This window comes from Branchiostoma floridae, chromosome 14, assembly GCF_000003815.2.
Source record: "Branchiostoma floridae strain S238N-H82 chromosome 14, Bfl_VNyyK, whole genome shotgun sequence".
Taxonomy (NCBI): Eukaryota; Metazoa; Chordata; class Leptocardii; order Amphioxiformes; family Branchiostomatidae; genus Branchiostoma; species Branchiostoma floridae.
Window position 1 is genome coordinate 7,997,858 of NC_049992.1, and position 14,828 is coordinate 8,012,685.

At 42.3% G+C, this 14,828-nt stretch overlaps 1 protein-coding gene across 1 annotated transcript; it reads left to right on the top strand.

The window, feature by feature from the left end:
- The first annotated feature begins 6,301 nt into the window (after positions 1-6,301).
- Positions 6,302-13,322, top strand: LOC118430077. The gene is made up of 8 exons (XM_035840785.1): positions 6,302-6,355; positions 7,520-7,653; positions 8,300-8,386; positions 8,932-9,082; positions 9,676-9,796; positions 10,170-10,245; positions 10,719-12,821; positions 13,095-13,322. Exons 1-8 carry the CDS (start codon positions 6,313-6,315, stop codon positions 13,320-13,322), a joined length of 2,943 nt encoding a protein of 980 aa, XP_035696678.1. The 5' UTR covers positions 6,302-6,312.
- Positions 13,323-14,828: the final 1,506 nt, after the last annotated feature.

A 14,828-nucleotide genomic window follows, 5' to 3' on the forward strand; every position in this document is an offset into this window, starting at 1 on the left:
ATATCCTGGGCAGTTGATGGAAAGCCACGAGACTGTGTCCCAAATATGGTGATGTCCTTGTACATTGACCCTAGAATCGTGCCGATTGACCATAGAGCCTTGCTCCCCACCGGAGGAACGGTGATTAAGCCTCTCCTGGGGTCATTGCTCACAGTGTTCCTTGTGCCATCTCAGAACTAAGTGAGAGTGACTTACAAGTTTGGTATCTTCTAGACATGAGTGTACATGCACACACTGCACTCTATTACATTAACATGACCTGTGTGCTGTTAGTTATGGCTTCATTGATGTATTACTCCGAGTCGGCACCCTAAAAGAGGTCTGAAAGAAATCAGTGGACCGGATGTTGGACCGATTCGAAAATGAAGAGATTACATCGGTAGGCGTTCACGTGTTTGGGGGCTTACAGGTCCAAGAAAATAATAAAGGCCAGGTATTCCTTTGTTACGAAATGGATCACTATTTTGAGAAAGTTTTCATAGATGATTAGATCCAGGGGAGGGTACCGGTACAGAAATTCCGGTACAGGTACGGTTTAGGTCCAGAGGATCAGGTCTAGGTGCGGACCTGTACCCACCCCTACTCCTGCTGATGCCTATGCTGGCTCAGGAGTCTCATAGTCGTCATTTTCATTCCGATTACTTCATCTGAGAAATGGGTTATAGAAAAGGGATACGCCTAGGTCAAAGATAATGGTGTCAGATTACTTGGTTGACATCGAACTAATCAAACTTTTATTGTTTAGGGATGGAATCCAGGAGAGCCAGAGGTGGAATTCTTGGATGACCCATGGCTGTCAGGACTAACATCAGCGTGTGTACAGTACTGGTCAGAGCCCACTGGTATCCACATGTGGGACGATACTGCCTGCAGGTTTAGAAAAAGTTACATCTGTCAGGATTCTCGAGGTCTGATGCCACAGAAAAGTGTGAAAGGCGGGGGGAAAAGCGGGAAAATCAGGAAAGGCTTTGAATATCCCAAGTCAGGCTCTTGGTGGACGCGGTAAAAAAATTCTTGCATAATCAGAAGTTTAACCCTATCAGGGTTAGGGCCTTTTTGGTCAATATCTGAACGGTGGGGCTTTTGAGGCACGCGCTTTAAAGTGCTATAACTACTCAACGGCTTATGATATGGCCACCATTTCAGAGAATGATGTGAAAGGAAAATATGAGAGCTTGTGATGAAAAATAACAGGTATTTACGAATACGAAGTTTGTGATGAACAATAACAGGCAGTTACGAATTTTAAGCGATAATAAGCTAGTTATACTTGATCTGGTGATAAGGTTTGCCATGTTGGATTTTGGCTGATGACGTCATCAAATTAGCAGGATTTATGCATATTCAATTACGAAAGATATACCAAATCTTATCCGATTTAGTTCATGTAATATAATAGCATTAATGTAGCAATAAAACCTGCAAAATACATTGTTGGAACCGGAATTAGCGATTTTTCGTCAAAAATGCCTGTCAACAACCGGTTGCTATGGCAACATGAAAAATAGAAAACTTTGTAAATTCTAGAAAAAGGCACTTAATTTGGTGGCTCTAGCATAAGCCGTGACATGAAAGTTGGCGTAGGCCTCAAAAGCACAAGGACCTTCCTTTTTTCAACCTCCTTACTTAGTGTTAATAGAATTTTTCATCAATCAGTGACTTATCAAAGGTAAGTAGAACGTACCTCCAAATTTTCGATGGCTATCCAGTCCATCTTGTTCACGGAGTGACCTAGTTCTCGCGAGAGTTGCGAGAACTAGGTCAAGACTTGCGTGGATCTTACTTAGTGTTTTCAGCTCTATTTCCCCCTGTTTTATTTGTTCCCATCACTTGTTAACACCATGCGCGCTGGTAATAATCCCCATAAAATGGGCTAAGTAGTAGCCTGTGTTTAAACAACATCTCGCTGGCTGGAGTTAATTACCCCCTGGCCCTCCCCTCCTAGGGCGGCGGCAGTTGTAGGGCCGGCCGCTAGAGGCGCGATTTTAGTCAGGCTAGGCTGAGCAGTAGACGAAGAGGTAGAAGATGAGACATGCATGTAATTACACTTGTATTTGTTCATCAAAACGTATGGAGAGATATCAATCTCATATTCAAACTTTTCTTTTCTTAACTTAATCTGTTGCTACGTGCATATTTCATTTATTCTATTCACCCGTTGAGGGTACTATACGAGGTTAAATTTTATTGTTCGATTAAAAGTACTATAACCTAGACGCCACAGTCTATATGCCACATATCCTTTAAAACCTGTAATACAGCGTAATGGAGTAATCTTGTATGTTCACGTACTATGGAGTAGTTCAGTGATCATGTAGCAGTTTGAAAGTGTTGAGCAAGTATAGTATGTATAATAAAACGAAGAATGTTTATGATTAGCCGCAAGCTATAACAAAAAAAAATCAGTGCCCTAATTACCTGTCGACTGATTTTGAGGAAAAAAATTCCGTTACAGAAATGGTGAACATGACGAGAAATGTCAAAATGGGAAATATATCGTGTGGTAGCCTTGATTGTACCTGCATAATTGACATTAATGAGTATGTAGCCATTACCGCAGTTGTAGAAGTGCATCCAGTACGACTAAGTAAAAGCAGCACCACTGTGGTAGTCATGACTATAGTTGTCCACTTGGTACTTGGTGATACCAGTCTGCCACACTAGTGTCACTTGGTGCACCCCTTGAATACAGAAATAAACGACTTGTTCGCTGTGATACCATGATTTTGCTTCAATTATTTTTCGTTCAACGTCCAGTGGTGTTTATTTTGAAAATCTAGATATCTTGTTTTTTACTTTTTTTCGCCCTCTCTCATTAAATTTGGATTCAGCATAGGATGTCATCCATGAAATGTACTTGCTGTGGCCTTACGCAAAATTGCCTTTCGTCCCCGGACCCAGAGACAGGGGCATGCCCAGCCAACCGTACCTTAGGAATGATCCCATCAACACTAATGTGACACGCTGGGGTCAGCTGGTCATCCGAACATCGCTCCGATGTCATCATTGCCGGTCTCAATTTTCCTTAATTGCGCTTCGTCCGGCTAATTACACTTGTCTTAATCAGTTTCTGACACTTTGGGGTCCACCGCCTCGTTCTGCTTCATCGATGTTTGGTTCAAATGGCAAGACTAATCATAATCTAGGGTATCCTTGGATACGTAACATACATTCTCATAATTCCACCGGGTGCCATTATACCGCCACCTCAAAAAACGTTGTTATAGAGGCCTTCTCAAGATTGTCTTCAACACCTAAATACCTGAATTGTTAAAAGATATTTAACATTCGGTGTTCAAGACAATCTTGGGAAGACCTCCATACTAACGTTTTCTTGAGGTGGCGGTATTATGGCACCCGGTGGAATTATAATAGTCGATGTTACGTTTCCTAACCCACTCCTGGTCGAAAGAAGATCGCAACTATTTTTGCACTGTGACCATTCGGCCTGACTCTCCTACCTCCTAAATTGTGGGTTCGTGTGGCGCAACTACAGGGTGTTTGACCCAAACCCCAGAGGTCCTGATTCGACCTCTGTCATGCTACTGATCTTGGCCTTGGGAAAGGCACTCTACACGACTTTCCTAACTCCACCCAGGTGTAAGAATGGGTGACTGTGTTTGGATGGGAGTTAAAAGGAGAGGGATGGGCTCCACCTTCCAACACTGAGCCCTAGACACTAACAATCTACTGACCTTACGACCTTAATATTGGGCTAGCTTTAACCCTATCTAGACGGGGGGGGGGGGGCTAAAAGTCGTATAACTGCCGAACGACGTGTGCTAGGACTACGAAACATGGTGACTTTTCTCAAAGTATTGTTGGCAACAATTCTGCAAAAATATTTTGAGTTTTTGACTTTTCGTGTTGCCATGGCAACGGGATCAATCAAATATACATAATTTATGCTAATTTGATAAAGTCATGGGTCAAAATCCCAGATGGTGGACAATGTCATTATCAATGGTAAATACATCTTATTTTTATTCAAATTCCGTCAAAATCTTATTTTTTTACAACACACAATCACTTGAACCTTTTTAGTCCACTTCTATTCGGTTTTGGGGTTATATGTAGAAAAAAACGTATTTTAGAAAATTTATGCTTGTCGATCCAAGATGGCCGACAAATGACGTCATTTTATGACGTCATATAGGCGTCAGTGTAGAACAATAAAACCATTGTCAATGATGATAAAATCAATGAGATATCCTATCACAGTTCATCATATTTAGGCAGTGTGTAATTCACTCTACTTGCCAACATGTTTGGTGAAGTTTTCATAACTACTTTCTCGTTGCAAACATACAGGCAGTATATGCTTTCCATCACAATATATAGCACCGAAACATATGACAATCCTCTTACCTTATGTCGTCTGACATAAATGGGGTCCACTATTGCCGCTGGATCACGATATTAGGGCTCGAATTCCAATCTTATAGTTCGGAATCCAACCTCCCTCAGGACTCGCTTGACAGTCTACGACGCTAGTGCCTTATCGTAGGATTGCCACGCCCTAAGCAGATAATTATATAGAACAATCACGCGTTTATCGGTGAAATTAGGAACACTCGATGAGCAGTTTCATACAGGTAGGTCAGTATCCTTGACCGAGCCAGAAGATTCAGAATGACAAATAAATCAGAAAAATTGAAGTAAGAAAATTCCTGTATTGTTGAGCACCCTTGACTGGTAGAAAATCTCTGGAGAGAGAAACAGGTTCGAATTGACTCCTAGACTGATTACAAAAATCAAGTGCTGACGCTGAAGTGTAGGGAAATAATAATGCATAATCAAAACTAAGCTATAGCTAGGGACTGTTCGGTATTTACCGGGGGAGGGTGGGTGCAAAGAGTGTCAGGTAAAAATGGTTCTCCCCTCGGTTCAAAGTTATCAACTTCAATACAGTGTCCCACTGTCCTTGTCTGTCCAAAAGTCAATCTATATTACGTCCGTACGATTCATCCAATAACGTCACAAGAGAGCCCAAAATTTGCTGTATTGAACCTACCGTACAATCGTACGATGACCCTATCTATCGTACGATGACCGGAATACTTCGTGGAACGTTTACACTTTGTGTGGATTAGTTCGTTGAAGTGTGACTATGTATACATAATATCAAAGTGTCATACGGACGTCTATTTCTCTAGTACGATTTATCATTTTGTAAAACCATCATAAGAAACCTGTGTGCTAACAAATACTATAAGAAAGACACTTATTAAGTAAATACGATTCTTGTATGATTCATTGTAGCTCTTACTCCTGACGCACACGCCAAAACAGAACCAGGACCAAACCACTAGATGATTTCGGCGATAACAGCCATGTTATTTCTCCTATGTTGATATATAAACGCGACGGAATGTCTGACACGTGTTGCCAACGTCTGGCCATAAAACAGGACAATCTCATTAATGAATAGGGCCCTTTTTTCATATGACGATGGACACGTAAGATAAAACGATAAGAATAAGTGTCTATCAGCTGTGAATATCGCTTGTACTGGGATAGTTTTTAGATGGTGAAATGTTGTACTTCAAAGATATTGAAAAAGAATTGAGTACGCAATACAAATACAGTACAGTTTGAACTGGCTCGGGGTTTGTTTGATATTGGTAACTGTGCTTACGTCACATGTTGTGTATGATTGACATCTGAAATGCTGCCAAAACATAGATTGAAATAACAAAAAGATTTTGCCTTACTTGGACACAGCCCACGAGGTAAGTGTGCTCTTCATTCAAATGTCTTTTACAGAATACAGAATAAAGTAGATTCTCTGTCCAGAATGGCGATGATGGCACCACATGCAGATGTTTAATATGAATGGGTGTTAGTTACCATCTCTGTCCTGTTCGACACAGAAATTGCATTTGACAATAATATTGATTATTTTTACCATCGGAGAACAGACCTACTAACTGGGCAGTACAGTTAACGTTGTCATGGGATGATGTGGTAGACTCTGCCACATCATCCTATGACACTGAGTGTTTGGCCCATGAAAATTTGGTGGAACGTCTTTCGACTGGGCTGAACATGTTGGATCTAAAATTTTCCGTGTTGGTCAAACTTTACCCTGTTCGGTACTAGTTTTAGTTGGTGGAAGGAGACATGTGAATTATTGGGTATGACGTTTACCCTGCTCATAAATATTTCGACATCCGGGGTTATGTTAACATTCTATCAGGTCAAGCTACTGACCGGGACATAAACAGAAGACTTTTCTTTGAAGATTGAACTGCGATGTTGATTTACGTTGTGTCTTAAATACAGATAATGAAGAGTTCCTTTTGTCTGGTGATGGCCTCCGTAGCTGCGTGGCGGGCCTCTTCTGCAAATACAGGTAAAAATGAGACCATTTCTTATAATAATAATGAAGTTTATTTGCAAGTTCGTGCCCGAGGGCTAATTGCAATTACATAGTTTAAACATAGTAAATATACAAGTGGCAATGAACAGTTACAAACAATATTCTACTGTAATACTAGTGTTTGTTTTTCTAAACAGGTTGGGTTTGACTTCTTTTTTGGAAGCAGAGGGAGACGAAAAGCCCCACCTTTTCTAAAATTTGTGGGTTCTGCGATTTCAAGAGAAAAGTGGCTTTCTGTTCGTCTGTCAATGGGGGGAAGTTGGGATAAGTTTTTGTGGCTTCTCTAAACAGAGAGATTCTTTCTCTATCGTTGAATGGACATTTGGAAATAAAATATAATTGTCAAGACATTTCAAACCGTCGTGAACACAAGCTGGACAAGTTATAAGTGCATTTCCAGTTGTTTTATGGTCAAGAAGAAGCTTTCTTGTCATGACAAAAATACAACGACTTTCTTACGGTCAACTACAAGCTACAAAATAGAAATACGAAATGAACCTCAAAATCCTATAGCTAGTTACTAAAAAAGTAAGCTAAGACTAGTGAAGCTCTAATTCAATAATGTGGATCTGATCATGGTGTGTATTTTCTAATAAGGTCACTGCAAGTAGATTTTATGGATCACAACAGCGCACTTATTAATTTTAGCCTGAGTTTGAAAAAAAAATTTCTCCCTCAATAGATTGCCAACAGTACATGACAACAAAATACTAAAATGGGAAAATATGTCCTGTGGTAATCGTAATTGGACTTGTAGAAGTGACACTAGTGAAGTAGCCATGGCTGTCGCTGTAGAAGTGAAACTAAATGTAGTTTATCTTGAGTGTAGTTTCCAACTTGGTAGGTGATCCTAGTCTACAACGCAAGTGCACCTCCTTATTACAGGAATAAAAGACTTATTGGCTTGTAGAGATACAATATTTTGTCACTACAGTTGTTGTTACAACGGTTATGGTGTCTATTTTGAACTTTTTGTATTGTAACCCTTTTGTTTCGCACTCTCGCATTAAATTTGGAGTTTATAGAGGATGTCATCCTTACAATTTACTTGCTGTGGCCTTTTACGTATTCACCAATTGTTACATTATGATAGTCGTCAAGTCTTAAGATATTAAACTACGTTGGACTCCTTTCCAGCTCAGTCACATAGTGGCGACATGCCAGGTGTCACGGTTGCTATGGGACCGGAGGATCTGAAGGGGGAAAAGCGAGTACTTGCGGAAGGAATGGCTACACAGGGGGAGTGTGACATGATGCTCGACTTGGCTCAGGTGAGCCCAATGCAGTACTTTCAAGTTGTGACTGTTGCCAACGTCTGTGTCTGCATGAAACATAATAGGGTCAGTTTGGACGGTCATTGTTTTAGGAACAAAGCTGAGCTTGCTAGTGAACTCATTCTGTGGAAGCCAACACACAATTTTATGCACATGCTGGGCGACCTCGACTAACATACATAGACCAGCTTGCTCGTGATGTGGGGTTGCGGGTTAAGGACTTAGAGAATGCTATGGGGGACAGAGACGTTTGGAAGGAGAGAGTGGACCTGGTCCGGCAAGTAGCCCGCGACGATGATGATGATGTATGTTGGTCGGTCCCAACCTCTAGAAAATCAATATCTATTTCCCGGTAATAGTGTGAAATACCCGGTAGCCAAGGTCTAACAGGTATGCCACACAAACAGATATATAAACGAGATATCGAAACCGGACGTTCTGCTGTAGTACCAAGGGAAGCCGCTATAGGGCCCAAAATTTAATCATGATTTGCCACACCATACCACAAGTATCAAACCAGTAGTCCTTCCAGCGGTTCTTGAGTTATATTCTTCTTCACACACACACACACACACACACACACACACACACACACACACACGATATTTCATGGAGGTAACAAACTCTCGTGTGTGTATTTAAGGTTGGGGTCATGCCCGGGAACGGTGGACCCTTTACTTACACAAACCACGAGATGTTTGAAGGGCTGGAAGTTATACAAGCTGCAAAGGTGGGTACAAATAGATATGTTCTGGCGCCACAGAAATAGTTCAAAGCAAAGCCGAACAGGATAAACGCTGACTTTGAATTTGTTTTCCAGCAATATGTTTAAAATCTAGTAAAGCAAGAGCCCATGAAAAGAAGGGAGCTCGTAGACGTCCTTCATGAACATTTCTTATAGTAAACAGCTAAACTACGTTCAGATGGAACAAAGAAGCATCTGTATCTGTATCTGTATCTGTATCTATATAGCCGGTATAACCGTCGTTCGGCGTAACACACCAGCTTCGCAGGCGCGCGGCACGGCAGCAGCTGGTTATATTACACCGAACGACCCGTCACATCTAGCTTTTGCACATCTATCTGCAAGCGTTCTTTAAAACTTCCAAGAGAAGATGCCCCTACATGATGCATCATTGACTTGTCGGCTGCCCTACTGCAGGCTTTATCAGATTTGAATGACCAGTCACTTAGAGCACGTGACCTCACAGGGCCGTGACGTCAGCAATTGGTCAAAAGTGACAGGATGTTAATGTTTAGCACTGTGATTTCCAGCTAGCGCAGCAAGGTGTAGTTTCTGTTGGCCATGTCGAGACATTCCTTACACTGAGCGAAAAGGGGCGTCGGTTCGTGCACGACTACTTCGGCCTGAAGCAGGAACTGTTCTTTGAGTACACGCATCTCGTGTGCAGGACGGCAGTGACTGGTATGTCAGTATAAACTTAAAACTAGTATCATTTTCACCAAATAGCAGCTACTCAAGCAACTATATATGATGTTGGAAACGGCCAGACGTTTCAGGCAGCATCTTATACTTTCCGCCGGTGACACTGAGCAGATCTGTTGCAGAGCAGGTTTTGTACCCTAATTATGGATTTGAATATAGTAAAGGTGTGGAGACAAATGTAAGATAAACTGCAGAAATGTTTGCGGTGGTTTCATGTTCGCGGTTTTCGCGGTGGCAGCTTCACCGCGAACATGTTTCAATTACAGTATGTGCCGCATCGAAAAAAATTACAGCGAACACCCTTGCGTACTTAAATCAATTCACGAAAAGGTTAATGCAAATGAGTCAATCCGCTCCTGTTGCTTGAGTACTCACTGACGAAACTTAGTGGATGCTACCTGAAACGTCTGAAACCATATCCAGTTGCTATTTGGATTATCTCATTGTTACCTGGATGCCTAACCTTCATCAACTAGCTAGCTCAACCACACAGCTGTCTATTTTAGTCACCTGACCTAAACGAACCAATCACACATCCTCATTTTCCAGTTCTGTTGCAAATATGTTGACAGTTTCTGCAGGAGAAATGCTTCGGACGGACCCGAGCCACAAAGTACATGTAGACAACTGTCGGCTAAACTACCTAGACTGGTCTTGTAGGTACCAGACTGAATTAAACCAGAGACACTACAGGTTTGTTTTTATTCTTTTATCTTTCGATCTACGCATGTGATTTCCATAGCTATTCTTAATCGTACATGGGCCAGAGCAAAAATCGGTACCTCCGGGGTGGCAAATTCTCCTTGTGATTTTTTAATGTCTTAAACAAGGGGGAGGGTCAAACAATCAAACATATATATTTTTCAATGAAAATCTACAGGCTAGTAGAACCTGCTAAGAGGATCACAAAAATATCGATTGATTTTCGATATCATGATTCAACGCAAAATTATGGCCACCTAAAATCGGATTTTTTGTGTAATTTTCTTCATAGGACCCAGCCACATCTGATAAAACATGCCTGATAGACGATCATGATTGACTTGTGCATGTGTTCAATTTTCAGTTCTATCATGTTTCTGAATGACGACTTCACAGGAGGCCAGTTCTTCTTTGCGCACAGCGGCAGTCATACTGCGCAGGTAATCCATACACGAATAACAGAACACTGCATTTAGCCAATACACTGAGAAATTGTACTTTTTACGGACACTCGAAATGTCGTACAATGAAGAAGTTCTTGTCAAAAGACAAAAACAATGACTAGTTCACATACCTTACATTTAATACAGAAACGTTTCTGTTACATTTTTCATTTCTTTGAATTTAAGATTTTTAGTCATGAATTCAACTCTTCAATCCATTAAAGATACTACGTTAAAGATATATTCAATATACAACTAGGTTAGGAATGTGTCGTTCGTCCGTCTAGTCTACGAGGACCTTGATTTCGCCTTGTGTGTACATGTATTGTGCGTCCCAATAGATATGCACATACTTTGCACGCCTTGAGTGCTGTACTCTATATTAGAGAGCAAGAACAATTTTTGAATGAAGAGACTCTTTTTACACATTCACAACTTTATTTTCACCGACGTTTGGGTGACCGATGAAGCTGCGACTGAAGAAGCTAACAGTAAAGAAGAAGATGAAACCCTTCGCGACTGACAAGTTTAAAGATCCCATGGTCAGTGAAAAGTATCAACTAAAACTACAGAATAGATTCCAGTTGCTACAAGATATGGGACAAGACGTGGAAACCCAGTGGTCACTCTTTAAAGAAACGGTCACGAAAAGCGCGGAGGAAACCATAGGGAGAAGACGTGGCTCAAGGAAAGAGCAGTGGATCAAGGACCATACCTGGGACCTGATTGATAAAAGAAAAAAGATGAAGGGGGAAAGAGACAGAGCTAGGTCTGAAGAAGAGAAGGAAACGACAAAACACCTGTACCGTGACTTGGACCGTCAAGTAAAGAAGAGTTGTCGCGCAGATAAAAGGCAGTGGCTGGAAAAGAAAGGTGCTGAGGCGGAGGAAGCAGCTCAGAAAAACGATGCTAGGACCCTGTACCGCTTGGTGAGGGAAGTCAGTGGTAGTTGGAACAGCTCAAGTGCCCCTATCAAGGACAAGTGCGGGAAAACTCTCCTAACTACAGAAGAACAGGACATGAGATGGATGGAGCACTTCCAGGAAACTCTAAACCAGCCAAACCCAGACACCCTGTTTGACTTCCAGGCAGAAGAACCAGCAGAGGATCTGGATGTTTGTGAAGAAATGATCAGTATGGATGAGACTTTTCAAGCCCTTAAAGGTATGAAGAACAACAAGGCAGCAGGACTGGATGAGATCTCGGCAGAGATGCTCAAGCACGGTGGGGAGAGCACAGTGGAGATGCTAAACAGGCTGATGAACCGTTGCTGGCAGGATGAGCAGGTCCCCAGGGATTGGCAAGATGGTGTCATAGTAAAACTCCCCAAGAAAGGGAACCTCTCGGACTGCAACAACTGGCGGGGCATCACTCTTCTGTCAATCCCGGGAAAAGTGTTCTGTGCGGTGCTTCTGAGAAGGTTGAAGAAAGCTGTGGATTGCAAACTGCGAGAGGAGCAAGCGGGGTTTCGCAGTAACCGCTCGTGCACAGAACAAATCTTCACACTCCGTAACATTGTTGAACAATGTCTTGAATACCAAACACCACTAGTGCTGAACTTCATAGACTTTAAAAAGGCATTTGACAGTATTCATAGAACATCTCTCTGGAATATTGCTCGTTCATATGGTATACCAAAACAGTTCGTTAATATATTTAAGAGCCTTTACGCAAACTCAAGATGTTGTGTCAGGACAGAGGGAGGAACAACAGATTTCTTTGACATTGTCACGGGCGTCAGGCAAGGATGCATCCTTTCCCCGTTCCTGTTTCTGCTGACCATCGACTTTGTCTTGAAGAAGACTACAGAAGATGGTAGAGAGGGGGTGAGATGGAACGGAGAGGAGAGACTAGCAGACCTTGACTTTGCAGATGACCTAGCCCTACTGTCTGAGACCAACCAGGACTTACAAAACCTGACAACAAAACTGGAACAGTTCTCTGGGAAGGTTGGACTGCGGGTGAGCACAGAGAAAACCAAGGCAATGGAAGTGGTACATAACATCAACCATCCACCACTGAACATCAGCGTCAACAACAACCAGGTTGAGATAGTGGACCAGTTCACCTACCTTGGCAGCGTGGTCAGCAACAGTGGTGACGTAGAGCCGGATATCAACTGCAGAATCGGAAAGGCGGCTGCGGTATTCCGGAGGATGCGCAAGGTTTGGTCAACCAGCACCATCGATCTGGATACAAAGCTCCGCCTGTACAACAGCATAGTCCTGCCCACAGCAGTATATGCCAGTGAGACATGGAAGTCTTCAGCTAGACTGAACAAGAAGTTAGATGTGTTCCACCAGAGGAACTTGAGGAAGATCCTAAAAGTGAGATGGCAAGAGCACATCACCAACGAGGAAATACTCAGAAGGGCCAACTCCCAACCCTTAAGTAAAATCATCACAGGGAAGAGGATGCAGCTGGCAGGGCACATCCTGCGCCTACCGAACCATAGGTATTCCAAGACAGCCATGACTTGGATTCCTACAGGTGGAAAACGGAAAAGAGGCAGACCCAAAAATACATGGAGAAGGACTTTCACTGAGGATCTGAAAAGAGCTGGCATCCCTTGGGTACAGGCAGAAATGGCTGCAAACGACAGAGGACGATGGAAGCTTGCTGCCTTATGTGCCTTACGGCACGGGAAGACCTAAGGTCTAAGGTAAGGTTGGGTGACCGTCTGTCACCTTCCTCAGGGCAATTCTGACTGGTTTACATTCTAGCGGAGCAATATGTGTGTCACTGGTTATACAAAAGCGGTCATCAACCTAAGAGTCTCTGCATTAGGTGACATGATGAAACTATTCAGGGTAGAACATGAATTATTTCCTTTGTAACCCATCCAGGCTACTGTGCAGCCCAAGTGTGGCAGGCTAGTAGCGTTTTCTTCCGGCCCGGAGAACCCTCACGGCGTGCAGGCCGTGCTGAAGGGCAGGCGGTGTGTGCTCGCCATGTGGTACACGCTGGACAAACAATACGAAGAGCTGTCCCACCACAAGGCCAGGGAACTGGTCGACTCCTTACTGAAGCACGAGGGACAAAAGAGCAACGAAAAAAGGAATGATGAACTGTAGTTCTTTTGCTGCATATTGGAGATTTGTGATTTATCTTTGTGGACGGCTGGGCCGACTGTGTCGAATTAAAAGGACCATTGATCCATTCAATGTCTCATGTTTTCATCCATTCATGTGATCATTCATTCGTACATTTCTTCCTTAGAATTTGATTTCGTTACTGGCTGGTGGACATTTTTAAATAGTTCCCTGGGAGAAAAAAATTACACATCGCTAGATGGCGCTTGTGAACAGAGTAATTAATCAACAATCGTTGATATGAAATCTATGAAAAAGTAGGGACATTTACGGTATAAACAAATTTATCATAAAGACATAATTGTAACAACTTAATCCTGATTCCAAGAGTAAGTGTGTGTCAGTCAGTACCTCACGAGCTGACTATTGCTTTTGGCCAAGTTGGCAACTTTTTAGTTTCCTTTTTTTTAATAGGAGCGAATTCCTCAAGTTGAAGTTAGCCTGCTGTGTTTACACAATCTCTCACTGGCTATCGGGTGGTGGCAACTGTAAGGCTGGCCGCTAGAAACGCAATTTTAGCCAGGTTGCTTTATTTGTAGTCACCTCTATGCTCTACCATCCGGATCCTAGTCAGATTTCCGCGGCTCCCGTACTCAGCGATCCAACTCAACAACTCAACTCATTTTTAGGGAGTGAGTTTTGGAGCCACGGTAAACTAAACAAGGTTGCACTCAGCTTAAGCTCCGGCGTTTTGTAAGCTAGAACAAGATCTGATTAGGTGTCTGTTAAGAAACAAAACATCAATATGACTACTATAACAGTGAACAGTGCATGATATGCTTCCCGGCCGTGGAAAATAGCGATTAGTAGTATCTCACTTATGCGGCTATTGCAGATCAATTGGGGGACAGCTAATCACTGTTTAGCCCTTAATACTTTGTCCTTGCCCCCGATAGATCTACTTACAAACTATTATACGGCAGACTATTATACGGCTACATTATGTGGATGATCAAGAGCGATGTTCCCTCTGTAGTGAGGTACAGCTACGTTATCATCATCATCAACATGGCTGCCGCTGACCAAGAACGCCATGACAGCACAGTTCGACCTCGTTCCTACAAAGACTTTGGACCACCTTGAAGTTAGCAGCCGTTTCGGCAGCCGATTCCAGCAGCCGATTCCAGCAGCCGATTCGAGCTATGGTAAAGCTAGCATCCGATTCGAACACATCACTATTTATCATTATTTTCTTATTTATCCCATTTATCAGATTTTCCCAGTAAAAAAGGGACCTAAATGAATAGAACAACGCTTCCTTGATGACGTTGGTGAATAATTTTAAAGTCAGGATATTTTAGAAGGACAAAAAAGGAGAAAAATAAAGAAAATGATCATAAGAGCGTCCTCTGTTGACAATAGTGGAAACTGCAGGTAATCTTAAGCTGCAGGTCATGATGGCTAAAAGTATTTTTTAAACTACTGATAGCTAACGATCTATTACGTCTTAGAAAAATTTAAATCTTACCTACTAGATTTGATTAACCT